The following is a 26,995-nucleotide window of genomic DNA, read 5'->3' as shown; positions in this document are numbered from 1 at the left end:
CCATGGACGGAGGAGCCTGGAAGGCTGCAGTCCAAGGGGGTCACTGAGGGTCGGACACAACTGAGCGACTTCACTTTCACTTTTCACTTTCATGCATTGGAGAAGGAAATGGCAACCCACTCCAGTGTTCTTGCCTGGAGAATCCCAGGGACAGGGGAGCCTGTGGGCTGCCGTCTATGGGATCACACAGAGTCGGACACGACTAAAGTGACTTAGCAGTAGCAGCAGGGAACTAATATCCCCCATGACACAGCTCACTCCCCCAAAAATATTATTGATATATTTATTTATACCAATTCAAAAACAAAAAAAAACAAAAACTCAGTGTGTATTCTACACTTACAGTACGTCTCAAGTTGGACTAGTCACATTTCATGGGCTCAGTGTGAGGCTAGGAACTACCACATTGGACAGCATAGCCCTGTGGAGTCTATAGAATCCTGTGTGTAGGTTCTGAAATCTGTTCCTTTTCTTCCTAGGCTCACCCACTTTTCCCACCTCCCTTATAATTAGATATGGGCATGTGACAGAGCTCTGACCAATGGAATGTGGGCAGATTGACATACTACACTTTCAGACCTCTTCCATAAAATTCTCTCATAGAATCTTCGACTCTCTCTTTCCCCATCTACTAGCTGAATAGTGAGGACTCCAAGGGCTCAGAGGAGAGCAGAGCTGCAAAATGGAAGTTGCCTCGGTCCATGAATGACCAGTAATAAATATTGGCAATGGATTTTATATGAGTAAGAAATAAACATGCATCTGTGAAGCCTCTGAGATTCTGGGTTTTACAGCAGCTAACATAATTTAGCACAATTAATAATAATCTAGACTGAATCTGGACATGAACACCTAATCCTAAATTTGTATGAACACGGCTCTGAACCTTTACAGAAACACCTGTGCTGACCCTAAATTGGGCTACATAATCTCTTTTTGAGGAGAAGGCAGTGGCACCCCCACTCCAGTACTCTTGCCTGGAAAATCCCATGGATGGAGGAGCCTGGTGGGCTGTAGTCCATGGCGTCGCTAAGGGTCAGACACAACTAGCAACTTCACTTTCACTTTTCACTTTCATGCATTGGAAAAGGAAATGACAACCCACTCCAGTGTTCTTGCCTGGAGAATCCCAGGGATGGGAGACCTGGTGGGTTGCCGTCTATGGGGTCACACAGAGTCGGACATGATTGGGGCGACTTAGCAGCAGCAGCAATCTCTTTCTGGGGTTCCCTGGTGGCTCAGCAGTAAAGAATCCACCTGGAATGCAGGAAACCAGGGTTCGATCCCTGGGTTGGGAAGATCCCCTGGAGGAGGACATGGCAACCCACTTCAGTATTCTTGCCTGGAGAATTCCATGGACAGAGTTGCCTGGTGGGCTACAGTCCATATGGTCACACAGAGTCAGACACGAGTGAAGCAACTAAGCAGCAGCAGCAGCAGGGGAAGATCCCCTGGAGAATGAAATGGCAAGCCACTCCAGTATTCTTTTCTGGGAAATCCCATGGACAGAGGAGCCTGGTGGGCTATAGTCCATGGGGCTGCAAGAGTTGGACACAACTTTGCAACTAAACAACCACAACCACCTCTTTATAGGAACCTGTCATAATGCAGTCTATGGAGCCTCATCCTGAATTTGTATGGGAATGCATAGCCTGGAGTTCCCTAGAAACAACTGGTTATTTCCTGTATAGAAACCCCTGCCTAGTTCCGTAGAAGAACACCACTACAGAAACTATAGGAATCCCTATCCCCATTCTGTCCAGGAACATTTGCTTGACCCAATACAAGAACACCAGAAATAACCTGACCTTTTCTATGAATCCCTATCCTCACACCTCACACAAAAGGAATACCACTCTTCAGGAAACATGGAACCTCCTGTAAACATGGAACTCATCCTGTAAAAGAATCCCAGCCAGATAAAGGAAACCGAAGACTGACACTGTACAGCAGGGATCCACAAACCGTGACCGTCAGGCCAAAGCCAGACTGCAACCTGTTTTTACACTTTTAAAGAGACAAAAAGAACATAAAGGAGAGAAAAGGAGGGGAAGGGACGAAGAGAAGAAGGAAAAGAAAGAAAGGGAACCAAAAGAAAGGAAAAGGAAGGAAGAGAGGGAAGGAGAACAGGAAGGAAGACAATGCCACAGTGGCCATATGTGACCTGCAAAGCCTAAAATATTTGTTATCAGGCCCTTTATAGAGAAAGTTTGCCAACGTCAGCTCTAGAGAAATCTCTCTTTTTACTATTCAGAAAAATATGGGCCTTGGCCTTTACAAGACTCCCTACTCTTTTACCCTGCATAACAGTCTCAAAATGTTCCTCAGGGTGTATCACTGTCTTCATGCTTTCTTTGGTCTATGCAGAGGTTTAAAGGTCTTAAAGCTGTAACCCTCTTCCACTGGGACAAAAGACATGGTCAGGTAGGAAAAGACTGTAAGGGACAAGAAGGCTTGAACCGGGGTTTGCAAGGTCAGAGGACCCAGCTACTGGGCAATGGGGCTGTCAATCTGTTTGTTAGTAAGTGATGTTGAACCCCAGACCGCTTATCTCTCCCACCCCAGCCTACAGCCCAGTAGGAAATGGTGAAGAATGAGACAGGGAGATTAGGACAAACCGGCTTACTGTGGGGCTGACATTTAGACACGTGATGTGAGGTAGCTGGGGATGGGGTGCACAGGGGCAACTTCCCCTACCTGCTAGGCACACACTTTGTATTACAGCATGGGAGCAGAAGTGACCCTGTGGAGGGCCACCGCCCAAATAAAAACTCCCCTCCTGAGGTCCATTCTGTCTCTGGGCATTATCGTTATCACAATTTTCCAGATGAGGAAACTGAAGCACAGAGATGTTCAGGAACTTGCCCAAGGTCACATGCTTAAGTCACGTAACCTTAGTTTCCTCATCTGCAAAGCAGCCTCAAGGAACTACCTCATAGTATTTTGTCTTACGACAATGCCTGTCACACAATACTTGCTATTATCACCATTATTTGCCCCTACCAAGACTCATTCCGCTCCACCATTTTCGTGGCAGAATATTAATATCTAACATTTGGTGAATGTTTCTTGTGTACTACCTTAGTGAACATGAACTCAGAAAATCCCCACATTTATCATCATCACCACTCCCATTTTGGCCGCCACCAGCCTTGTCCAGGTTCCAACGCTCTCCAGGCACAACCACCAGCCCGCCTGGGCTACGTCATTACGGCGCGTCGCGCGGGAAGCCACGGGGAGGTGAGAAAGGGCCCCTTCCTAACGCCCTTGTTTGCTTGCTTCCACTCTTGAGTCATCGCACGGTAAGGTGGCGCGGGTCTGGAGGGGCCCTAAGGTAAATGGACAGGGAATAAGGGACGGCGGCCATGGCCGATAGGACGACAGCTGTGGTGGTTGGGAGAGGGTCGGGCTTGAGCCCGGGCGCTTGGTCGCGCCTCCGGCACGCGCCTCACGCAGGCGCAGTACGGCCAGCGTCGCGCGCAGAGAAGAGGAGTAGCCGTTAGAGAATCCACGGGAGGTGTGGCCCGCACTACGGGTGTGGCCCGCACTACGGGCGCGGCGGCGCGGCACGGTCCCCTGTGTGGGCGGAATCGGGGCGGTCTATAGAGAGACTCGGCCCAATGTAAAAGGGGGGATCACGCACCTGCGGTCGTCAGGAATTTGGAGGCTCCAGACAAGGGCGGAGTTTGAGAAAGGGGCTGCACCCGGTGAGTGGCGCGGAAGGGATTGGTCCGTGCCAATGGCGGGGTGAGAAGGAGGAGGGGCCAGCCGAAGGCGGCTCGAACTGGCTGAAGGGGCTTGGTGAAGCGCTAGGGGTTGGACTTGGGTAGGGGGTGGGGCCTGTTGGAGGGAAAGAGGCAGTCCCCTGAGGAGCCGGGCTTGTCGAAACGTTAGGGTCAGGATCTAGCCAAGTGGAAGGTGCTGGGCTGGCCCGATAAGGGGTGGAGTTAAGTGGATCGTTAAGGGTGGAGTCGGGGCCGGGGCCGGGGCTGGGTCTGGCTGAGTGAAAGGGTGGCTGATTATCTTGGGAGATTGGCTGGAAGGGGCAGGTTTGCGAAGGGGTGGGGTCTGCGCGAGGCTTTGAGGAATGAAAGGGTTGATAGAGCGGAAGGGGCGGTGAGAACGGATTGAGCTTGGGGGTTAACTGCTCTGTTAAAGGGCAAGACTTTGAAAGGAGAAATAATAGTATTAAAGGGATGGAGCCTAGTGGAATGGGCGGGACCAGGTAGGATGGACACCCGGTTGGAGGGAGAGCGCCTTGAGAGGCGGAGTTTAAAAGGCGGTGGGCAAGAGCCAGCATAAGGGAAGGAGACTACCCTAGGGGGCGGGGTCTGGAAGGGGCTGGTATGTGGGGTCTTCAGGGCGTTCGGGCCCCTTCACCGTCACCTCCACCCCACCCCCCAGGACCGCGTCAGGGGTGAAGTCTCCCCAGCCATGACCTCCACCGGTCAGGATTCCACCACACCCAAGGAGCGAAGGAGTAGGCACAATCCCCACTCTCCCACCCACGACTCCAGCATCACCTCGGTGAGGCCCCCCAACCGGCGATGAGGGGGAGGGGGAGCAGCGGGCTGTGCATTGGACTCTGACCCTTCTCTCTGTTTGGCAGAAGCGAGGTGTTAAAAAGAGTGCCATACTCCGCTCCAGCCCCAGTCTAGCGGAGGTAAAGAAGAAAGGCAGAATGAAGAAGCTTAGCCAAACAGCCGAGCAAGACCTAATCATGGGGCTACAAGGGCTGGTGAGAGGCTCCTGGGACAATCAAAACCCTAAGGTTCTCCATCCTGGACAGTGTGGAATGTTCCTTCTGATTCAGGCCCTCAATCCATTAGTGTCTCCCATTTTTTTCCTCGCAGAATCTGAACCTGGAGTCCAGGACACTGTCTGGCACTGGCTTGGTGTTCGATGAACAGCTAAATGAATTCCACTGCCTCTGGGATGACAGGTGAGGCTGGCTTCTCCAGGCCATACCCAAACCATACAAATATATGCACTTAGAGCCCATTAGCAAGAATGAACCCTTTCTTACTCTAGACTAGAGACTGGAAGCAAATGATTTAGGGAGATGGGGATCAGGCTCGAATGGATTCTTTTCATTTAGCCAACGAACATTTATTGAGTGCCTACTGTGTGCCAGAAATGATACAAATGAGTCAGACAAGACAGACAGGGAGCTGACAGGTAAGTAGAAGAACAGGTCGCTAAATAGCCATCAGCAACGTGAGGTGTTTAATGAAGGAGGACCTAAGACCAGGGCTTTCAATAGTGTTTACTAGAGGATCTTAGACTAGTAACCAGGGTTCTCAGGAGGCTTCCTTGAAGAAGGGACCTTTGTGCTGAAATGGAAGAATAACACTTCCCATTCAGTCACATGTTGCAATCCATCAGCAAATTCTTCTGGCTCTGTTTGAAATGTATTCAGAATCTGACCTCTCCTTGCTGCCTCCACTGCCACCACCATTATGACTCACCTAGACTTGCAGAGGCCTCCTTGCTTCCACCCTTACTCCTACTGCCTGTTCTCCATACAACAGCCTAAAAGAATACATACAATGATGTTCTCTCTCTTAAAGTCCTTCAAGGACAGACTGTTTCCCTGAAGGTAAAGTTTAAATTCTTCATCCTGGCCTTCAGCGTTCCATGTGACCTGGTTCCATATCGCCTCCATGACCTCGTCAGCCAGTCCTACCCCTCATTTGCTTCGCTTCACTTCATGCACACTGATCCCCTTGCTGTTCTTCCAACATGCCTGGCATTCTCTCATCTCAGCCTCCTCTCCCAGTTAACATTCAGATCTCAAGGAAACCCTTGGAGAGGTCTGGCCTGGCCACTCCCCTTTCCCCACACCTGAGATATGTCATTGTTTTGTCCATTATTATTCTTATGTGGAGAATGAAATGGCAACCCACTCCAGTATTCTTGCCTGGGAAATCCCATGGACAGAGGAGCCTGGTGGGCTACAGTCTATGGAGTCGCAGAGTCGGACATGACTTAGCGACTAAAAACAACACGCTTAAGTGTTTACCAGTTTAATTTCTATTGCCCCTCTTCCAGTGGAAGACAAAGATGGCAAAAGGCTTCATTACGGAATACATATCTATCTCCTGAGGCACTAGGGACAGGCAGTAGACAAAACAAACAAAACTCCTGCCTTTGTGGAGATTACATTGTAGAGGAGAAAGTGAAGTCGCTCAGTCGTGACCGACTCTTTGCGACCCCATGGACTGTAGCCTACCAGGCTTCTCTGTTCATGGGATTTTCCAGGCAAGAATACTGGAGTGGGTTGCCATTTCCTTCTCCAGGAGATCTTCCCGACCCAGGGATTGAACTCGGGTCTCTCGCATTGTAGGCAGATGCTTTACCGTCTGAGCCACCAGGGAGGGAGAAACAGTAAACAAACAAAAAACAAGGGATAAAGTGTGTTAGAAGGAGAAGTGCTATGGAGAAATGCTAAAGCAGGAGGAAGAGTAGCAGAAAGTGCAGTGGCGGGGACTCTTCAGTTTTAAATATGATGATCAGGTAAGGCCTCACTATCTGAGCGGAGATCTGAAGGAGGTCAGGGAGTGAACTAGAAAGACATCTGGGAGAAGGTTGTCCTGGGCAGGAAGGAAAGCAAGTGGAAACGTACTTGGTTTGATTAAGGAATAGGGAGGAGCCCAGTGTAGAAGCAAGCAGTAGGAGATGGGGGTCAGAGAGGTGATGGAAGCAGGTGGTCACAGGACTTCTGGGGCGTGGGGAGGACTTTGGCTTTTACCCTGAATGAAATGGGAGCCAGGAGAAGGTTTTGAGTAGAGGAAGGACGTGACCTGATTTGAGTTTTAACCAATGTCTAGGCTGCTGTGCCAGAGAAGGCAATGGCACCCCACTCCAGTACTCTCACCTGGAAAATCCTATGAACGGGGGAGCCTGGTAGGCTGCAGTCCACGGGGTCGCTGGGAGTCGGATACGACTGAGCGACTTCACTTTCAGTTTTCACTTTCATGCATTGAAGAAGGAAATGGCAACCCACTCCAGTGTTCTTGCCTGGAGAATCCCAGGGATGGAAGAGCCTGGTGGGCTGCCGTCTATGGGGTCGCACAGAGTCGGACATGACTGAAGTGACTTAGCAGCAGCAGGCTGCTGTGCAGAGAAAGGACTGCTGGGGGAGCAAAGGCAGAAGCCAGGAGGCCAGCTGAGTTCAATAACCCAGGCCAGAGGTTGTGGTAGCAGCAGTGGAGGTGATAGGAGAGGGTCAGGCTCTGAATATGTTGTGAGAACAGAGCCACCAGGTGCCGGAGGTGACTCCCAAGTTTCACGCATCAGCAGCCATGGAAGGGCAGATGGGGCAGATGTGGTGCTCACCAGTGTCATATGTCTGTATCTCTGTTAACCCAGCTTCCCGGAACGCCCAGAGCGGCTCCATGCCATCAAGGAACAACTGATCCAGGAGGGCCTCCTGGACCGCTGCGTATCCTTTCAGGTGAGTCCCCCAGCCAACATCCTGAGCAGAAGGCAGTGGCTGAGGGAGAGACCCAGGCACAGCCAGAGCAGAGCCTTAGCCCTTTGTCTCTCTCTTGTCTCACCAGGCCCGATTCGCTGAAAAGGAGGAGCTGATGTTGGTTCACAGGTGAAGGTTTAGGAGCCTTGTAGGGGATGGGGAGGAGGCTGCCCCTGGGCCAATGCTTTGAGAAGGAATGTCACTTGGGCAAGTCACTGAGCCTCTCTGAATCTCAGTGTCATGCCTGTAACCTGAGAGCTAGTAAACATAAGGAGGATGTGATATGTACTTAGAATGGTGCCTGGCATATCATCAGTCCCTGGTGAGCTCTTTTTCTTACTATAATCTGATGTATAAACAGACAATGGATATATGGATGGAATGATCAGAGGGTTCCCCCAGCGGGGCTGAAGGAACCCAGAATAAGAGGCCTGTTGTGGTATGTCTCAAGGAAAGTTAGCTTGTCAGAGGGAGTATCAGAGCTGAAAAGAGAAAAAGAATGAGTCCAATGAAGAAGGCTGAGGAGAGGAAGGTCCAGACAGCTGGGACAGTCTGGCCAAAGACCTGGAGGTAGGATCTGCTATGGCCAGAGCAGAAGACAAAGGATATTACTAGAAATGAGGCAGACTGGGGAAGGAGCACGGAAGGTGTCCTCTACCCCAGCTATCCCCCACGTTGACAGGTGAGGAGGCCTGATTTGTCCAGGGGTTTGATGCATGGAGGACTCAGTTGGGGAGGGTATGGGGCCCCGGTTCAGGGCCAGGGAGGGAGGCGGACCCCTGCATCCCATCCTCCATCTACGTACCCAGCCTAGAATATATTGATCTGATGGAAACGACCCAGTACATGAACGAGGAGGAGCTCCACGTCCTAGCAGATACCTATGACTCAGTTTATCTGCATCCGGTATGGATGGGAACTGTGGGCAGAGGGTGGTGGCCATCCTGGGATTCCCCATTCCCACATCCATACCACTCTGGAGGGAGTAGCTGAGTGGACATGGCCACTCTCATCCCTCTCTCCCTCATTCCCCTCTCTGACTCCCCACTGTCTTCTCCAGAACTCATACACCTGTGCCTGCCTGGCCTCAGGCTCTGTCCTCAGGCTGGTAGATGCAGTCCTGGAGGCTGAGATCCGGAATGGCATGGCCATCATCAGGTAGGGTCCACTGGCATTTGGCTTTTTACATTTTAAAAAAAATTCCTTTCTCAAATGTGAAAGGTAGTGATATGGATAGTATATTTACATGGTTCAAAATCAAATGTTAAAAAAGTTGGCAGTCAGGTACAAGTGAAAGTCCTCCCTACCCCTCACCCCATCTCTAGACCCCTGCTTCCTCTCCTGGAGGTAATCACTGTAACCAATGACTCATGTGTCCTCCTGGAAACAGTCTGTGCCTATTTGTGGGATAAATGCCATATTTTGTTGATTCTAAGATGTATATTATTTCATATTTGTAACATCTTGAAATTCAGATGCATCTTAGAAACGGTAATGCCTCAGAATTCCTTTGGCATCATTTCCTGCTTTGTTGTTGGCATGTGAAAAAAATGACAGTCCATCTTATCATCCTTGGCACCCCAGAAGTGATGAAATGCAGAAGATGTAGCTTTTTTCCTCCCTCCCCTTTGGTTTTAGTTGCTCGGTTGTGCCCAACTCTTACGACCCCATGCCCTGTAGCCCGCCAGACTCCTCTGTCCATGGGATTCTCTAGGCAAGAATACTAGAGTGGGTTGCCATTCCCTTCTCCAGGGGATCTTCCCGATCCAGGAATTAAACCCAGTCTCCTGCATTGCAGGCGGATTCTTTACCTACTGAGCTACGAGGGAAGCCCCCCTCCCCTTTATTAGCCACAAATTATGGTAGCATTCAACACATTCCCTGTACCATGCGTTTTTCACTTTTATATCTTGGAAAGCTTTTCTCTTTAACGGTGTATAGGCTAGACCTATGTAGAACACCATTATACAAACATGCAGTAAGTTAACCAGCCCCTACCACTGGGCGTTTTAGTTCTCTCCAATCAATTGCTATTTCCAAAAAATGCTGCAGCAAATATCATCCAATTATAAACATGTTATTTCACCCTTTTTGTTATATAGGTTGTGGACTAAGTCCCCAGGAACAGGACTGGGTATGAGGGTGTATGCATTGATCATTTTAATAAGCATTTTCAAATTTCCTTCAAAGAGAGAAGAGTAGACTAGGGGTGAGGGTCTGAGGGCTCCAAGTACTCAGTTCCTGGCAGCTGTGCAGGCATCAGCACTGAGGGAGTTGGTGGTCCAGGAGTAGAGAGCAGGAAGAGTCCATCTCTGCCGAGGAGAACCCCACCACCAGCAATTTGTGGCCTTCCCTGCCCTGCCCAGGCCTCCTGGACACCACGCCCAGCACAGTCTCATGGATGGATATTGCATGTTCAACCACGTGGCCGTGGCTGCCCGTTACGCTCAACAGAAGCATGATATTCAGAGGTCAGCAGCAAGCAGCAGGGCGGGTGTAATGAGGGTGATATGAGGTGGGGTGTCCTGGTCTGGGCACTTCTTCCCAGTGTTCCTTGATCTTCTTACATAGTGGCCCCCCTTCTCTCCCACTCACAGGGTCCTTATTGTGGATTGGGATGTGCACCATGGTCAGGGAATACAGTTCGCCTTTGACCAAGATCCTAGGTATGCCGCGATACTAGTGTACTACCCCAAATGCTAGACTCCCAAACACCCCCTACCTTTACAGGCAGCCAGAAGGGGCCCCAGAGGGAAGGGAAGGCATTCATATTTGTTGGTTGGACCTGTCCTGGGAACAGGCTCAGTGCTGCCCTCCGCGTGTCTGCTGTCTCTCTCAGAATTTCACTCTGAGGCAGGGGCTATTGGGGTCCCCATTTTACAGATCAGGGAACTGAGGCTTACAGGTTAAGAGGTCATACAGAGAAGTTGAAGAGACAAGATTTGAGCCCACAAATCTCGGAGAGCTCATTCACCAAGTTACCCAGGAGCTGAAGTGAACCTCAAAATATTACTTTATTTTCCAGTTATTTGTTAAAAAATTGAAGGGAGTTAGTTCCCTGGTCACCTAGTGGTTAGGATTCTGGGCTTTCACTGCCACAGCTGGGGTTCAGTCCCTGGTCAGGGAACTGAGATCCCATAAGCTGTATGGCACAGCCAAAAAGAAAGTAAATAATATCAAAATGTCTAAAGCAGTGACTCTACTATAATTCCCATCACCTCAAAAGTAACTGAATCTTTCCTGTAGATGTACAAATATTCATCATTATCACTACTATTATTAACATACTACCACTAACTACTACATTTTCTTCAGCAACTTGCTTTTAACAGTATGGTGTGGGCACCTTTCCGTTAGAACCTCTGAAAAGCATCTCAATTCTTTGTAAGGCTCTACCATGTTCCATGGTATGGCTGTAACTTTGGTCATTTAATCTTAGGACATTTATAATGTTTCCCAGTCTTTGCTATTACGAACAATTCTACAGTGAAGTCTGGTAAATAATTTTATACTTCTCTGAGCATATCTGTAGGATGTTTTATCTGGGCTTTTATTGAATTGACTGCATAAATTGTACTTTCTCCCTTGTAAAAGGGCTCTTACGCTCCTGGAGCACTTTATCTAATCTAGTGGTGGTTCTCCAGACATTGCTTTGTTTATTTTCCACCATTCAGTGCTGCTGGCACATGTTCAGATATCAGTCTGATTTCATTCCTTTCCAATATATTTTCCTTTCTGGATGGTTTTAGGTTCTTCCTGGTGCCCTAAATTTTCACTTCGCCAGTGATTCTACTTACCAGTGGTAGACATTTTACATCAGAATATTCACACCTTTCTTAAATCCTCAGAAGTTTTCTGTTAGATTGTTGATGATTTCTTCTACTGTGTCCTCTCTGGTCTCTCTTGTTAGTCAGATGTTAGACTTCCTGGGTTGATCCTCTGTATCTCTTATTTTTTATCTCATATCTTCTGTCTCTTTTTCCTTTTGCTCTGTGTCCTGGGAGATTTACTCAACTTTACTTTCTAATTCAACAGTCCTTCTGTTGAATTGTGTTTATGAATTCTTTTAATCTCCAAGGACACTTTCTTGCTCTCTGTGTCTATGCTCTACTAAGCTTTAGTTTACTTATTTTCTTTGTCTTCATAAAAATGTTTTAAGAACTATCCTCCTGATGGAGTTGAGAGATAAGGAAGCTGGATGATTGAAGGTCACGGATAGATTTATTTTTCGCTTATACATTCTTATTCATAAGGAAGAATGTACTGAATATATTCATAGTTCTTCATACCTATACATATAGTCAGTCATATATCCACAGAAGAATACAGCTGTTGCCTCCAAGGCATTTATTACAGAGAATGACGAATCATATTAAGGAAATCTTATTATAATGCCTGAGAAAATTAACAAGAATTCCTTTAATAAACTAAAACTTAGTAGTTAAAAGGAAAAAATAAATTTAGTGAGTTTGTCATTCAGTGACAGAAATGATTTTGAGTGCATTGACCTACATCTGTGCTTGACTTCTCCAGAAGGGAAACTTCAAACTGTCTTGGGTATCCTCCCAACATGTTCAGTATGAGAGAGGGCTCACTGGGGCCCTGGACCCTCAGACAACTTTCCAGGGATTTGTTGAAGTCTCTAATTGTCTGACATCCTTTCTCCCACTGTTTTCTTGCGTTGATTCTTGTTTAAAATATCTTTACTATCTTTTGAAAGGATTGTAGGGGAGTGAGGAGGTAAACTTGTGCTATTAATCTACCATTCTTTTACTGGAAGTTGATTGAACTTATTTATTTACTTATTTTTAGCCATGCATCAGCTTGTGGGATCTTAGTTCCCTGACCAGGGATGGAACCCAGACCCTTGGCAATGAAAGCACAGAGTCCTAACCACTGGACCATTAGGGAATTCCCAGCTGAACTTATTTTATCTCCTTCTGTTTGTTTTATAAACTTGGACTTTCTTTATATCTTTTCTTTATTCCTTTCTTTCCCTGATCATAATCTTTATGTTCTACTATATATTTATCTATCAGAGTCAAAAGTGAAACAATCACCCCCTCATCTGCTCAAGACCAGAGTTTTCACATGGACTTCATCCCCCAATTCCAAGATAGTTTTCTTAGATTTCAGAAATTCTTTTATACCAGTTTGCATTTAATTTCACAACTACAATATCAACATTTATTAAAATGTGACTGTTAAGTTTGCCTAGATTCATTGCTTACCACTATTTCTTGCCTTTTCCTAAAATAGAAAAAAAAAATGCTGCCTTAAATCATTTTTGGAACAAGGCAGGAAGTGAATGAACAAATGGATAGAAGGATGGATGAGAGATATTCATTTTGATCGCCTCAGTCAGAATCAAGCCCTCCTACTGGGCTTACTATCAGAACATATACCATTGTGACTTCAGTATCTGTTCTGTGTCAGTCTTCCTCACTGCTCTGAGTGCTCAGTTTCTCTAGAAAACAGAAGTGATAGATGTGGCCTGTAAGGTATTGGAGAGAAGGAATTGCCCCCTCACTGGCCTCATGGAACCCCAGCCAGCCCCACTACAGCCCCACATAGCTCCTGAGTCTCCCCACTTCCTTCAGTGAAAATACTAAGCTCCCTAGCCTTGCCTGGCATTCTTTTCAGCCTTACCTGGTGCCCACTAACTAAGAGCCACATGCCCCTATGGGCCTCCATTGTCACAGTGTTCTGTGGTCACTACCATGGTAACAGAGGCAGGTGGGTAAGCAGGCATGATCTGGAATCCCCCATGGGGTCAGGAGCCCTTGGGGGTGGAATAGACCTAATAGCTCTTGGGGTCTCAGAGGTAGAACTGTATGGGCACTGAAAGGGGCAGCAGTGTTTGCTGTGGGAGGAATTACAGTAAGAGACCAAATGAATGAGTGAGTGAGGTAATGGGTAAATAAATGGAAGAATTAATGGATGGGAGGATGAATAATTTGGCAACTGAATGGAAGAATGAATATATGAATTTAAAAATTCATGGGGAAATTAATGAGAGAATGAATGAGTGGTTAAGTCAACTGTGGTAGCTGTGGGTTGGAGGTTTCTGGGGAATACTGACTGAACCCCCCACCTCTTTTTTTTTCTCTGCCTCCAGTGTCCTCTATTTCTCCATCCACCGCTATGAGCAGGGTCGGTTCTGGCCCCATCTTAAGGCCTCTAATTGGTCCACCACAGGTTTAGGCCAAGGCCAGGGATACACCATCAATGTGCCTTGGAACCAGGTCAGTGTCTGCCCACCCTTCACCCCCCAAAGTGAGACCCACTCCTGCCCTTCAGAGCAGATGGCAGCATGTCCCCATCATACCTCCCTGTCTGCAGGTGGGGATGCAAGATGCTGACTACATCGCCGCTTTCCTTCACGTCCTCCTGCCAGTCGCATTTGAGGTCCTGGGGCTCTGGGGTGTGCTGGGGCAGAGGTGATGTTGAGGGATGGACCATGATAGCAGGTGGCCTCATGTGATTCCTCCCTCCTTCAGTTCCAGCCCCAGCTGGTCCTGGTAGCTGCTGGATTTGATGCCCTCCAAGGGGACCCCAAGGTAAGGCAGGTACTCAGGGATGGCGGGAGGGCAGAAGGAGGCCCTGTGGAGCCAGGCTGACCCTCCGTGTCCTCACCCAGGGTGAGATGGCCGCCACTCCAGCAGGGTTCGCCCAGCTCACCCATCTGCTCATGGGTCTGGCAGAAGGCAAGCTGATCCTCTCACTGGAGGTGAGTACCTCACTTCCACTTCAGCCCATGGATCCTGGAAGACAGAAGAACAACATTAAAATCTGGCAGAAGTTCCTGTCCCAGCATTTCCACTTACTAGCTGGACAACCTCACCTAAGTCCCTCAACCTCCCTATGCCTCTGCTTCCCTTATGTCAGAGGTGCATCATAATAGTGGTAACCACCTCAGACTATTTGCTCAGCAAATGAAATCACCCTTCAAATGCCTTGACATGCAGCCAGTACCACCCCAGTGTCATTCATACTCTTCTCTGGTAAAAATCTGGCTCTTTCCTGCTCTCCCTCTCCCAGGGTGGCTATAATCTCCACTCTCTGGCTGAAGGTGTCAGCGCCACCCTCCACACCCTTCTGGGTGACCCTTGTCCTGTGTTAGAGTCTCCTGGTGCCCCCTGCCCAAGGTAAGCCCAGGTGGAAGAGGGGAGAAGCAGGCCCCTCACTGCTCTTTCAGGAGCCTGCTGGTCACATTTCACCCTCACTTGACCAGTGCCCAGGCATCACTCTCCTGTACTCTGGAAGCCCTGGAACCCTTCTGGGAGAGCCTTGTGAGATCAGGTAGGTGGCAGGGAGTGTGTTGGGTCAGGGGTTGGGTAAGGAATGAGCTGTGGGAGAAGTTTCTCTTCAGACCACACTCTGACCTTCCGGAAGCCACCTTGCTGGGGGGAGGGGGGAGTCAGGCCCTCTCTCACTGGGCCCTGATTTCAGGCCTCCCACCCCTTTTTAGGTTTGGGTAAACCTCGTTCCAGAGTATTACAGGGATCTAGGTTGGGGGTGGCGTAAGGGAGTAGGGTGAATGTGGCCTCCCCTTACAGTTGAGAGCCTGGAAGAAAAGGACACTGTGGAGAAGGATGATGTGGAAGAGAAGGAGGAAGAGAGACTGCCACAGTCCCCTGAGCTCTCCGTTCCGATATGGCCAGTGCTGCAGGCTCGCACGGGGTTGGTCTATGACCAGCAGATGATGGACCATCACAACTTGTGGGATAAGTAAGCAGTCAGAGAGCCAGGCTAAGTGGGAGGTGGGGAAGGACCCCCACTTTCAGTAGTAAGCCCTGCCTCTGTTGCCCCACTCCTAGCTACCACCCTGAGATGCCCCAGCGGATCCACTTTATCATGCATCACCTGGATGAACTGGGCCTTGCCAAGCGCTGCCACTCCCTACCCGCAAGGCCCGCTACAGATGCTGAGCTGCTCACCTGCCACAGGTCAGACCCACATGGCCAGGGTAGGATGGGCCTCAGAGGGTGGAGCCTGGGCTTGCCTCTCTGATACATGGAGCTGTTACAAGACACGGGGTGGGGAGGGATGTGGAGGGAACAGAAGTACCTGGCTGTCTTCTCAAGTGCCCCCTCTGTACCTCCAGTGCTGAGCACTTGGAACGTCTACGGGCCACGGAGAAGATGAAGACCCGGGAGCTGCGCCGCGAGGGTGCCAACTATGACTCCATCTACATCTGCTCCAGCACTTTTGCCTGCGCACAGCTGGCTGCAGGCGCCGCCTGTCGCCTGGTGGAGGCAGTACTGGCAGGAGAGGTGCCTGCGCTTTGGGGAGGGGACCTTGGGCTCTTGGCAAGGAAGTCCTGGGGGCAAGGGGGGGGCAGGAAAGAGGCGGCTCTGAGAGTTGGGCCAGGCCTGAGGAAAGGGGACTTGGGGAGCAGTCCGCAGTGGAAGGGGACTACAGCCCCAGCTTGCCAGAGGCCTTACTCACAGGGAAGTGCACCCAGGGGGATGGGGCCTACAGGGCGGTGGGGAGGAGGCCTTAGCAGCTGGTGGAGTAGTAGGGGGACTAGAGACAGGGAAGAAGAGAGAAAAGGGGAGGGAAAGCAGTGAGGGTGGGTGGTCTAATCTTTGCTTCCTGCCCCTCCCCCAGGTTTTAAATGGTGTTGCTGTAGTGCGACCTCCTGGCCACCATGCAGAGCCGGATGCAGCTTGTGGTTTCTGTTTTTTTAATTCTGTGGCTGTGGCTGCTCGCCATGCCCAGGCCATCAGTGGGCATGCTCTGCGGTAAGTCTCCCTGCCCCCATTGCCCAGTGCTTACTCAGCAGGCCCTGTAATGCAGCCCCCAAAGTTACCCAGAACCACTCCAGGGTCCAGTTGCCCAGCACTTCGAGAAAAGGACCAAGGAGGATTTAGCTTTTGGGGCCTGACCCAAATGGGATCCCCAGATTGTGGCATGCAGGTGCTTATCAAACAGAATCCAGGGTCCCCTGCCCCAGAATTTCTGGCCCTTGATGACTATCCTAACAGAACCCAAGAGGCCAGTCTCTGGTGCTTACTTCAAAAGGCCCATGGCACTTATCCACATGGGGCCCAGGATCTGGCCCTGAGCACTTGCTCTGGCCCACAGTGAAGCCCTTAGGACTCTGATAGGACCCACCAGCCTGCCAGCCAGTGCTTTCCCCAGGGACTCAGGGTCCTGCCACCCGCAGTAAATGTCCCGGCACACAGACTCCAGGGGTATAGCCCCTGCCCTCCCCCAGGGAACCAGTGTTGCCAGGTAACTAAGGTGCTGTCCCCTCCTCAGGATCCTGATCGTGGACTGGGACATCCATCATGGTAATGGAACTCAGCACATATTTGAGGAGGACCCCAGGTGAGGGGCTGGGGCAGGGGCTGGAGTGTGGTCAGGGAGATGGGCAGGCCATGCCTCAGGGGCACCTTGCTAACCAGCTGTGTCCCCCCGCCCCTTCCTACCCTGTCCCCACAGTGTGCTGTACATTTCCCTGCACCGCTATGATCATGGTACCTTCTTTCCCATGGGGAACGAGGGTGCCTGTACCCGGATAGGTAAAGCTACAGGCACAGGATTCACTGTCAATGTGGCCTGGAATGGACCCCGCATGGGTGATGCTGACTACCTGGCTGCCTGGCACCGTCTGGTGCTTCCTGTTGCTTACGAGGTATGATTCGGGGTGCACGTGATGAGACTCTGTATGTGGTAGTGAGTGTGCGTGTGTCCAACTTACAGGTGACTGATCCTGTGAGAGGGCCTGTGGGTGACAGTAGTGATGGCTTTGGGTGAAGGGATGTGACTGTGTGATGGCTTTTGGGTATGTCTGTGCAGTATCTGTCTGTGACTGCCCTCTGTGTGTAACTGTGAGGACTTCTGGGTGTGTGAGAGTAATCTTGCCTGGAAGTGTGCCTGGTTGTGAACATGTCCCATGTGTACACCATCACTAGTGCTGGTCTGTGTGTGATGGTGGCCCCATGTGACTGCCATCTCTATGGAACTGCATGGTGTTGAGGGGTTTGAGTATGTGTGAGACTCTACGGGTAGCTATTTGTCACTACCATTGCTCTGTGTGATGGCTATGATATTGTGCATCACTGCACATTGCTCTCTCTCTGACAGTCATCTCTCCAAGTGTCTGCTATGGTCTATATATTAATATATATTTGCCTGACACTGAGTGGCTGTAGGTAACTCTCTTCTCCATGTGTAAACCATGAATGTCTGTGGCAAATCATGTATGCATGACTTACTCTGAGGGTTGATGAATGTGAGTGCCATTTTTGTGACCTCTGTGCAGACATGCATGTTCAGATGTGTATGTATGTCTGTGCACAGTGGCTGTGACTACCATCTATGTTTGTGTAACTCTGAAATAGTATGTGTGTGACTGTGTGCAAGTGTCCATCTCCTGTGGGTGCAACAGCATGTATGACTATTTTGCCTTTGGTGGTGACGTGTATAATTGTGTTGGTGCAGGAGTAGCTGAGGATTACTGTTCCCTCTGAGAAATTATGTATGTGTGTGTATGTGTGACTAATACCATGAATAGTCCAGTCTGTATGAGACTGTTTGATTGTGTGTGGCTGTATGTGACCATCTTCTGTGTGTGGTACTTTTGTTGTCATCTTCTATGATGGAAGCATGTGTGTACCTCTTTTTAGCACTGTGTATAAACCCTGTGTTGTGCACATGTGTCCCATGTTTGATCCAGGGAGGGGAGCGTTTGCCTCTTGGTCTCAGCCTTGGGGGTGTATGTGAGAACATAATCTCTCTGTTTCATGTCACTGTCTCTTGACATGAGTCTCCACAGCTTACAATTCTGCTTCATGTTCCCATCCATCCATTTCTCACATCTGCATCTCTCTGTATCTTGTGTCTCAAAATCTGTGTCTGATGTATCCATGTCTCCAAGTCTCTCTTATGTCTCCATGTCCTGCCCTCCCTATTTTCAGGGCTCTGGGCTTGTGTCTCCTGGGCTCCGGGTCCCATGTCTCCATCCCTCTGACTTGCATCACCCTGTTTTCATTTGTCCTTGTCTCCATGTCTCTGGGTCTCCCTGAGCTACTAAGTCCCCATGCCCCCTCCTTCACGCTCAGTGTGTTTCTTCTCTCTCTGCCTCAGTTTAACCCAGAACTCGTGCTGGTCTCAGCTGGCTTCGACGCTGCTCGGGGGGATCCTCTGGGCGGCTGCCAGGTGTCGCCTGAGGGCTATGCCCACCTCACCCACCAGCTGATGGGCTTGGCCAATGGCCATATCATCCTAATCCTAGAGGTAACTCTCTCAGTCCCTCTTCCCATGGTCGGAGGATGGTCGGGAAGACTTGGGTGTCCCCACCTGGGGTTGTGAGCATACACTGGGCATTAATAACACCAGCATGAGCAGCTTTAATTGAGTACTCACTATGTGCAGGACACTTCTCTCAGCACTTAACATGCGTAACTAATGTGTTTACTTAAAGCAGTCTTGTGAGGTAAGGTCTGCTGACCTTATCATTTTCCTCTCTCAAGATCAGGGAAGCCGAAACACAGAGAGCTGTAGTGACTAGCCAGAGATCACACATTTAATAATGGCAGAGCCAGGCTTGGACCCAAGCAGCCTGGCACCAAAGCCTGGTGCTTTTTACCTCTGCTTGAGCTGCATCCAACAAAATCCCAGGACAAAGGAAGTTCACTGACCTTTTGTAAATTACTCAGTGCCCCTGCCCCTTGTACCTCAGTATCCTCGTCTGTAAGGTGTGGCTGGCTAATCATGGAGGGGTGCCTGGAACATCATAAGCCTTGTACAAGAGCTGTAGCTTATTGTTATGCATTGTTCATATGTTAGTTTTACCCTCTCAGCAACCTTCTGTGCTGTTATTATTGCTCCTTTACAGATGAGGACAAAAAGTCACAGAAAGATTAATTGACTAGCAAGATGTCCCACCATGTGCCCAGGCCTGCTTGTGGCAGGGCAGAGTGGTGGACTCTTTCCTCAGGTAGCCCGGGTTTCAACCTCAATGCTACTTCTTACCATCTGTTAGGATCTCAGACAAGTCATCTAATCACTCGGAGCCAAAGTTTCTTTATCTGGAAAAAGAGCAGAGACTGGGGTTCCTATAGAGTGTGAGAAACAGGGTATCCCTTACCAGATCAGGACAGAGGTTCATGTAGAGAGAAAGATCAGTTGTTCCTATACCAGGGCAGGGCAGGGGCTTCTGGGTGGGTGGGGCCAGGGGTTCCCATTACTGTGGAGGCAGGTTCCTGTACCAGTTCGGTCTATGTGGCTGTGAGGATTCAGTGCTTAGAATAGGGTCTAGGACTTCCCTGGTGGTCCAGCGGTTAAGACTCTGTGCTTCCACTGCAGGGAAGGGGTTCAATCCCTGGTTAGGGAACTAAGATCCCACATGCTGCAAGGCTTGGCCAAAAAAACGTAGGGTCTAGCACATAGCAAGCACTTGATGAACATTAGTTCTTACTATTGTTGCCATCAGTGCTGTTGTTGTTGTGGTTAATATTATCTTGCACATTACATCACAAGTTTATCACCCTCACAACTGTCTCACACAGTAGGTACTGCTCATCTGACACATGTGGGTCCTACTTACTTGTTCCCAGTACCCACCCTCCAGACTTTCAGGGCCCCAAGGGGAGATTGGGAGGCAAGACATTGTGTCTCCTGAATTCCCTGAGGACTACCCCATCATACCTTTCCCTCCTCTTTTCCTTAACAAAGGGTGGTTATAACCTGACGTCCATCTCAGAGTCCATGGCTGCCTGCACTCGCTCCCTTCTTGGGGATCCACTGCCCCTGCTCACCCGGCTGCGGCCCCCACTATCTGGAGCCCAGGCTTCTATCACTAAAACCATCCAAGTCCATCGAAGATACTGGCGCAGTTTGCGGGTCATGAGTGAGTGGGCACAGGGCACTGGGGGCAATGGGGGCTCAGGGGAGGGCAGGGATCAGAGGCGAGAGAAAGGATAGCACCCACATTCAAGGATCTCCCTCCCATGGTTCCAGAGCGCAAAAACAAAGAGGAACTCTCCAGTTCTAAGTTGATCACCAAGAAGCCATCCCAACCAGCCAGTCCTGGGTTAGCCAATGTGACGACCACAGTGGAAGGGAACATCCTGGAGGCAGGCATGGGACAGGCCGCCTCAGAAGCATCTGTGAAAGAGTCCACTCCAGATCAGACTGAGTCAGCGACAGCTCCAGTAGAACTTACTCAGGGCCAGTCCTCAGACACAGCCACACAAGGAGCTGCACTGGACCAGACCATCTCAGAGGGGGCCACAGGGGGAGCTGAACTGATCCAAAACCCTCCAGCCTCATGCATCAACAACAGGATTCCTCCTGCCTTACCCGTGCAAGGAGCCACAGCCCAGACATCCCCTAGTAAGCTGATGGCAAACCTCAGAATACTGGACCTAGATAGCACGACTCAGGTAAGGCCCACCACACCCAGGTAAGGGGAAAAGGGGATGAGGATCAGGCCTCCTAGATAAATCTTTCCTCTCCATGTGTACAGGAGCCCTCAGAAGAGGAAGGACTACTAGGAGAGGCAGCTGGAGGTCAGGACACAAATGAGTCAGTGCCAGTGCAGGTCTTTGGAGATCATGCTGACACTGACGAGGTGAGCTCAGGGAGAGGCTAGAACGGTGGCTTCCTTCTCACACCCATTTGTGCCTCAACCGAGGAGTATGTGCTATAAGAACATATAATGGGGAGATAGAGTCCCTAGCTTACTCAGTTTTACCCACCCCAGGTCATGTTTTATGCCGTGAGACCACTGCTTTGGTGTCCTCATTTGGCGGCAATATGCCCCATACCTGAGACAGGGCTGAATGTGACCCAACCTTGTCAGGACTGTGGAACACTCCAGGAGAACTGGGTGTGTCTGTCTTGCTATCAGGTATGCTGCTGAAGAAGAGTGTGGGGTGGAGGTTGACCCAGGAGCAAACCCTATATGGGTCTAATCTCCACCCAACACTCGTTCCCCAACCTCAGGTCTACTGCGGTCGTTACATCAACGCTCATATGCTCCAGCACCATGAAGGTTCAGGACACCCACTAGTACTCAGCTATGCCGACCTGTCTGCCTGGTGTTACCACTGTCAGGCCTATGTCCACCACAAGGTGGGCCCTGGGCAGACCCTCTAATGTGTGCATACTCACTCACTCCCTCCCCTACACACACACCTTTTGTGATTGGGTAAGGGACAAATGGAAACCCTTCTGCATGTGTGATAGGCCAAGAGACAGTGTGGTTGAGGGCTGGAGTTGGGGCAGCCTCCTAGCTGAGGTAGAGGGGTGCTCACTTTACCTCCCCTCTCTTGCCTCCTCCTCAGGATCTCCTAGCAGTGAAGAACATCGCCCACCAGAACAAGTTTGGGGAAGACATACCCCATTCAGACTAAATCCCAGGATGTGCTCCTTTACCTTCAGAGTCCCAAGATAGACCAGCTTTAGTTCATCCCATCCTGAAGACCCTTTCCAACTCCCACAGGGTGCTGATTTAAGTGTACGTACTTATATGAAGACTGTGGTCATCGATTGTATATCTCTCCCTGCCCACTGCCTGCTCAAGGGACTCTATCTACTCTGCCCCAAAAGGAAAGGGGAGCACATCTCAGTGACCCCAAAGGGGCCTGATATAAACCTACTTTGGAGGGCAGAAGAATCAACTGAAGTATGGCAGGGTTGCATATGCAATAAAGTACAAACTGTTACCACCACCTGGAGAAAGCTTTTAACCTTGAGTGGGTAAAGAAGCCCACCCTTCTGGCCAACAGAACTGATGAGTGATGAAGGAGTGAAGGTGTGGGTCTTTATGGGTCTCTATCAGGTCAACCCCCTGTTCAACCAGTGCCCCCCCCAAAATTAACTGACAATAGAGCAAGCAGCTTAACTGGCTCCATAAGAGATTAAATGGTGAACTCTGTGAGACAAGGAGCACCTGCCTTAGAAATAGAAGGCTCACAGCCAGTCCCAGCTACACCCTGGGCTGGGAAGGTGAGAAAAATGATCATAAAGTGTCCTCATTAGGCCTCAGCCTTCCCATATGTCTTTTTGTCTTGGTTGTGGGGGTGGGGAGAGGGGAACAATGTCCAGGTTTACCATGCTTAGATGTGGTGGTCATGGGTAGCTTTCTTGGGGGAAGGAGTATCTACTACTGACCAAGGGTGGGGAATTGGAGGATAATTGGGGGCGGGGGGGTTATTTCCCCTACATAATGAGAATTGCTTTGGCTACTCAAAGGAGTCCAGGCTGATGTTTCCTGGACTTGTTTTCATGGCCACCCTCGTGCTCCCAGAATGAGTATCAGAGCCTCACCCAATCAAGAAAAGATAATAGGGAAAGGGGCTGCTGGTCAGCTCAGTCATCCCCTTTAAAGGAGCATTCTGGTTGCCCCACCTCCACAACTCTTGCTTACACTTCATTGGTCAGAATTGTGTCACATGACAGCCATAGCTGCAAGGGAGTCTGGGAAATGTAGCTTGGCACATATCTATCTCAAATCAGGTTCTTTAGACCTTTACAGAATAACACCTGCTTTGCAACTTTCTCCTCCCTTCAGGACCGGATGCAACTCTCTCCCATGCTACCAAAACGCCTGCTTGAGGCAGCGCAAGCTCCCAGGCCTCAGAGAGGCCCTCACAAAACATTTCGCAAAGACGGGACACTCAGGTCAAAAATGTGACAACCGCCCCATACACTAAACACACAAAATCACGTCCCAGGTGGGGGCAAGGTAAAGAGGTACAGCAGGATGCACGAGGTACACAGGGTAGTCAGCGGTACACAGGGTAGTCAGCGCTTACAGCACACCTCAAGAATACCTCAGGGCGCACTCACCTAGGAGCGCTGACAGGGGTGCGCCAGCAGAGGGGCCTGAGGGCAGCCTGATGCGCATGTGCACTCCCATCTTCCCCTTCCCCATCCCGTCACTGGGACCTGAGGGAGCGTCTCCTCTGTCAGAGCGGCGGTTGGGGTCGCCACCGGCCTTCCTGGAACTGAGGTGAGCTGGGGCGCCAGGCCTCCCCCTGCGCCCCGCCCCCACACCGATCTGGGCGGTCCTTCTACTTAAGGCTGTGGGGGTGTGGCCGAGGTCAGGTGTGAGGGCAGTTTCCCCTGTTTGCCTCCTCTCCTCAGAGACCAGCAACCTGCAGCCGCCTTTGTGAGGCCGTGAGTATGGACTTGGGTGAGGGCGTAGGCCCCAAGCGGGGAGCGGGGAGTCGGGAGTTGGGCGGGAAGGTGCAGGCCGAGCGCGGCTTTGGGGTGAAACCGGGTGTGCCCCCCCTCCCAGCCCCACACCGGGCCAGCCTCCTGGGCTTTAGTCAGGGGATGCCTGACAGGTGGTGCGGAGCCTAGGCCACCTTGGAAGGAGATGGAGGGGACTGTCGTTGGGTGGACATGCCCCTCCCTCCTTGGGTCAGGGAGACGACAGCGGTTCATGCCTGGGGGAGGGGTCCCCGACCACCTTACACTGGCAGTTGGCACCGTTGCTTCCCCATTCCCCCGCCACCCTGCAATGGTCTGTGTGACCTCGGGTCAGTCATCGCCACTCACTCCCAAGCCTCGCTGTTCCAGTTCCTCATTGCATGGCAGCCTCAGCCCCGGTGACCCCCGCCCAGAGCGAAGGCCCCTCGCACCCGGCCCTGTCTCAGGTGACAGCGGCCACCTCTCCGGCCGCCTGCACCCCGTCCCCTGCCTCCAAACCCTCAGCAAAAACCCTGTCAGGCAGGCCTTCGGAACATCCCAAATCCCGCTCTGCTCTCATACAGGTCCCCTACGGCCTGCATTGCTGCCCTGGCTCCTGGCTGGCCCCCTCTCCTCAGCCCATCCTCATGATCTGATCTCTCTGTTTCTGCCCCCAATCGGGGTGGGGGGACCACCAGAGCTCCGTCTTCTATCAGGTCCCCCTTCCTGGTGGGAGAGCACATTCCACAGCTCTTTTCAGGGATCCTCTCAGGGCTGAGGCCCCACAGCTGGATCTCCTCCTGGGACCTTCCCCCCTACCCCAACTCTGACGCAGGGATCCCAAATGCCACAGAATTCCTCCATCCCGCCTAGCTGCCACTGCCCTGGGGCTTCTGGGGAGACTTGGGGCCTCAACCATTATGATGCATATCCTGAGGCCACACACCAAACCATGATCGGGGATGTGTATTGAAAGGGTTAATGGTGACATTCTATTAATAGTGGACGCTAATTGAGCACCTGCTGTGTCTTCTAACTGCATGGTAATTTACTTGCTTATCTTGTTTATTGTCTCTTTTTCACTTCCAGAATCCTCCCAAGGGCTGGGACTTTATTTTGTTCTCAGCCACTTCACCACCCCCACACCTCCTGCCCCCAACCCTACCTCCCATCTCCACACCCATCACAATGCCTGGCATGCAGGAAGGTCCCCGAATTAGTGAATGAAAATTAAATTATAATAGAAATGCCTAACATTAACTAAGCACCTTCTCCCTGCTTATCACCTATTATTGAAGCATTCTTACTGATTTATCTTTGTTGTCTGTTTTCCTGACTAGAAAGTCACATTCAGGAGGGCCAGGGTTTATTAATCTCTTTTTTCCCCCACCTCTTTGTCCTTGCCACACAGTAGGTTCTCAATAGCTATATGTTGAATAAGTAATAAAGACTAAATTCCAATGATTATAATTAACAGACTTCATAATTAGCTTAATTCTTTGGTTTATTGTTATCATCTTTTTAAAATTTATTTTTAATTGGAGGATAATTACTATATTGTGTTGGTTTCTTCAATACATCAACATGGATGAGCCATAGGTATTCATATATTCCCTCCCTCTTGGTGTTTCCTTCTTTTAGAACATAAACTCCTGGGGGCAGGAATGTTGCTCACCACAAACTGTGTCTGGCAGTGTGCTGGGCTGGGGTCTAACAGGGACATGATCTGAAATCGAAACTGATGAAATTCCTGCCGTCCCTCCAGAATGGAGAGGAACTGCTACTGGGCAGGGGCTATCTTTTCCAGGTGACTGGAAATGTTCTAAAATTAGATTACGGTGATGGTCACACAACTCCGTGAATGAATTTAAAAAACAATTATACACTTTAGGTTAACTTTACGGTATATAAGTTAATCAAGGTGTTTTAAAAAACCCTGCCTTCACAGAGTTTATGTTGTAAAGGGGAATAAGAGAGAATAGACAACATGAATAATGTATATACTATATTAGGTGATTGGTACACACTAGGCACTTAATAAATGTTGATTCAATGACACCTGGCTGTCCCCCTGTCCCTAAATGGTCTCACCTAATCCCCGAACCCCCTACCCCCCTATTGTCTTTCTTCTCTTCCCATCTGCAGGGCCTGCTGTCCACATCTCTTCCCTGAGCTGCCCGCTTGGAGCCATGGCACAGCCAACAAAGCCTGACATGTTTGATTTGGGCCTGGGCACCTGGAGCCCTAGATCCCGGGAGCAGAGCCACAGGGCTTGGGGGTCACCCTCCAAGGGTGTAGGCAAGAAGCTGCCTGAGTACAAGGCAGTGGTGGTGGGCGCAAGTGGTGTGGGAAAGAGTGCACTGACCATCCAGCTGAACAACCAGTGCTTTGTGGAAGACCACGACCCCACCATCCAGGATTCCTACTGGAAGGAGATGGCCCTAGACCACGGAGGCTGCATTCTGAACGTGCTGGACACAGCGGGACAGGCCACTCATCAGGCCCTGCGTGACCAGTGTGTGGCGATTGGCGATGGTGTGCTGGGTGTCTTCGCCCTCGATGACCCCTCATCTCTAGCCCAGCTGCAGCAGATGCGGGCCACCTGGGGCCCACACCACACCCAGCCCCTTGTCCTTGTGGGCAACAAATGTGACCTTGTGACCACTACTGGAGATGCTCGTGCCGCTGCTGCAGCCCTCGCAAAAAGCTGGGGGGCCCCTTTCGTAGAGACCTCAGCCAAGACACGCCAGGGTGTGGTAGAGGCCTTTTCCCTACTCATCCAGGAGATCCAAAGGGTCCGGGAAGCCATGGCAAAGGAGGCCACGACAGGGCCAGGTGGGGATAAAGGCCGGCACCAGAAAGCCATGTGCCACTGTGGCTGCTCTGTGGCCTGAAGGTCTTAAGTCTAGAAAAGTGGACCCTCCCCCAGACCAGGGTGATGGTTCCTTCACATGAGCCCCCGCCTACCAGCAAGTAGCTGTGTGGAACACTGTTGGTGTCTCTCTCCTGGGGAGGTTTTCTTTTGGTGATGGGCTTTTTGGCAGTGTGGGACATAGTGTTGGTTGTGTTATGTCAAGTTGAGAGATTCTGTGCAAAATTAAATAAATTGTGTTCTTAGGTTTTAAAACTGCCTCCATGCCAAGTGTTATGTGGGTGGGAATGAGACTGGGTGGGGAGAATGTTACTGAGTTGTGAGAATTCTTCCATTCAAGACGTGGGGAAAACCCCTATATGCCAGGCCCTGCTTTGGGTACAGAAGATGTAGAGGCAAAACACTGAAAACCCCTGCCCTTGTAGATAGGACATGAGGCTATGTAGTAAAGGCAGGTGGAGGAATAGAGTGACATGGAGGTCAAGGAAAGCCTTAGT

At 50.4% G+C, this 26,995-nt stretch overlaps 2 protein-coding genes across 24 annotated transcripts; both read left to right on the top strand.

Moving 5' to 3' along the window:
• The first annotated feature begins 2,258 nt into the window (after nt 1-2,258).
• HDAC6 (histone deacetylase 6) lies at nt 2,259-22,161 on the top strand. Of its 20 annotated transcripts, none has more exons than XM_086389008.1 (29): nt 2,259-3,240; nt 4,405-4,527; nt 4,610-4,738; nt 4,854-4,942; nt 7,372-7,456; nt 7,563-7,603; nt 8,284-8,380; nt 8,535-8,632; nt 9,841-9,945; nt 10,072-10,140; nt 13,593-13,719; nt 13,817-13,882; nt 13,975-14,034; nt 14,115-14,204; nt 14,516-14,622; nt 14,709-14,776; nt 15,034-15,205; nt 15,295-15,423; nt 15,582-15,750; nt 16,088-16,221; nt 16,742-16,810; nt 16,925-17,117; nt 18,572-18,721; nt 20,162-20,336; nt 20,447-20,871; nt 20,955-21,059; nt 21,192-21,338; nt 21,434-21,562; nt 21,775-22,161. In XM_086389008.1, the coding sequence occupies exons 1-29, from the start codon at nt 3,091-3,093 to the stop codon at nt 21,841-21,843; spliced, it is 3,570 nt and encodes a 1,189-aa protein (XP_086245134.1). In that variant the 5' UTR covers nt 2,259-3,090; the 3' UTR covers nt 21,844-22,161. The 20 variants fall into 20 exon arrangements, with proteins under 20 accessions (XP_086245134.1, XP_086245133.1, XP_086245145.1 ...); XM_086389007.1 differs by having other exon boundaries at nt 2,259-3,302; XM_086389016.1 differs by having other exon boundaries at nt 3,208-3,334.
• Nucleotides 21,809-26,753, top strand: ERAS (ES cell expressed Ras). Of its 4 annotated transcripts, XM_086389033.1 has the most exons (3): nt 23,340-23,444; nt 23,579-23,611; nt 25,772-26,753. In XM_086389033.1, the coding sequence occupies exon 3, from the start codon at nt 25,816-25,818 to the stop codon at nt 26,518-26,520; it is 705 nt and encodes a 234-aa protein (XP_086245159.1). In that variant the 5' UTR covers nt 23,340-23,444; nt 23,579-23,611; nt 25,772-25,815; the 3' UTR covers nt 26,521-26,753. The 4 variants fall into 4 exon arrangements, with proteins under 4 accessions (XP_086245160.1, XP_086245162.1, XP_086245159.1 ...); XM_086389034.1 differs by lacking the exons at nt 23,340-23,444; nt 23,579-23,611 and adding an exon at nt 21,809-21,947; XM_086389036.1 differs by lacking the exon at nt 23,579-23,611 and having other exon boundaries at nt 23,224-23,444.
• Nucleotides 26,754-26,995: the final 242 nt, after the last annotated feature.

This window comes from Bos grunniens, chromosome X (genome assembly GCF_055505025.1).
Source record: "Bos grunniens cultivar Pamir isolate PY7600 chromosome X, Bosgru_T2T1.0, whole genome shotgun sequence".
NCBI lineage: Eukaryota > Metazoa > Chordata > Mammalia > Artiodactyla > Bovidae > Bos > Bos grunniens.
The sequence above is the reverse complement of the archived record's forward strand: the minus strand, read 5'-3'. Positions and strand labels throughout refer to the sequence as shown.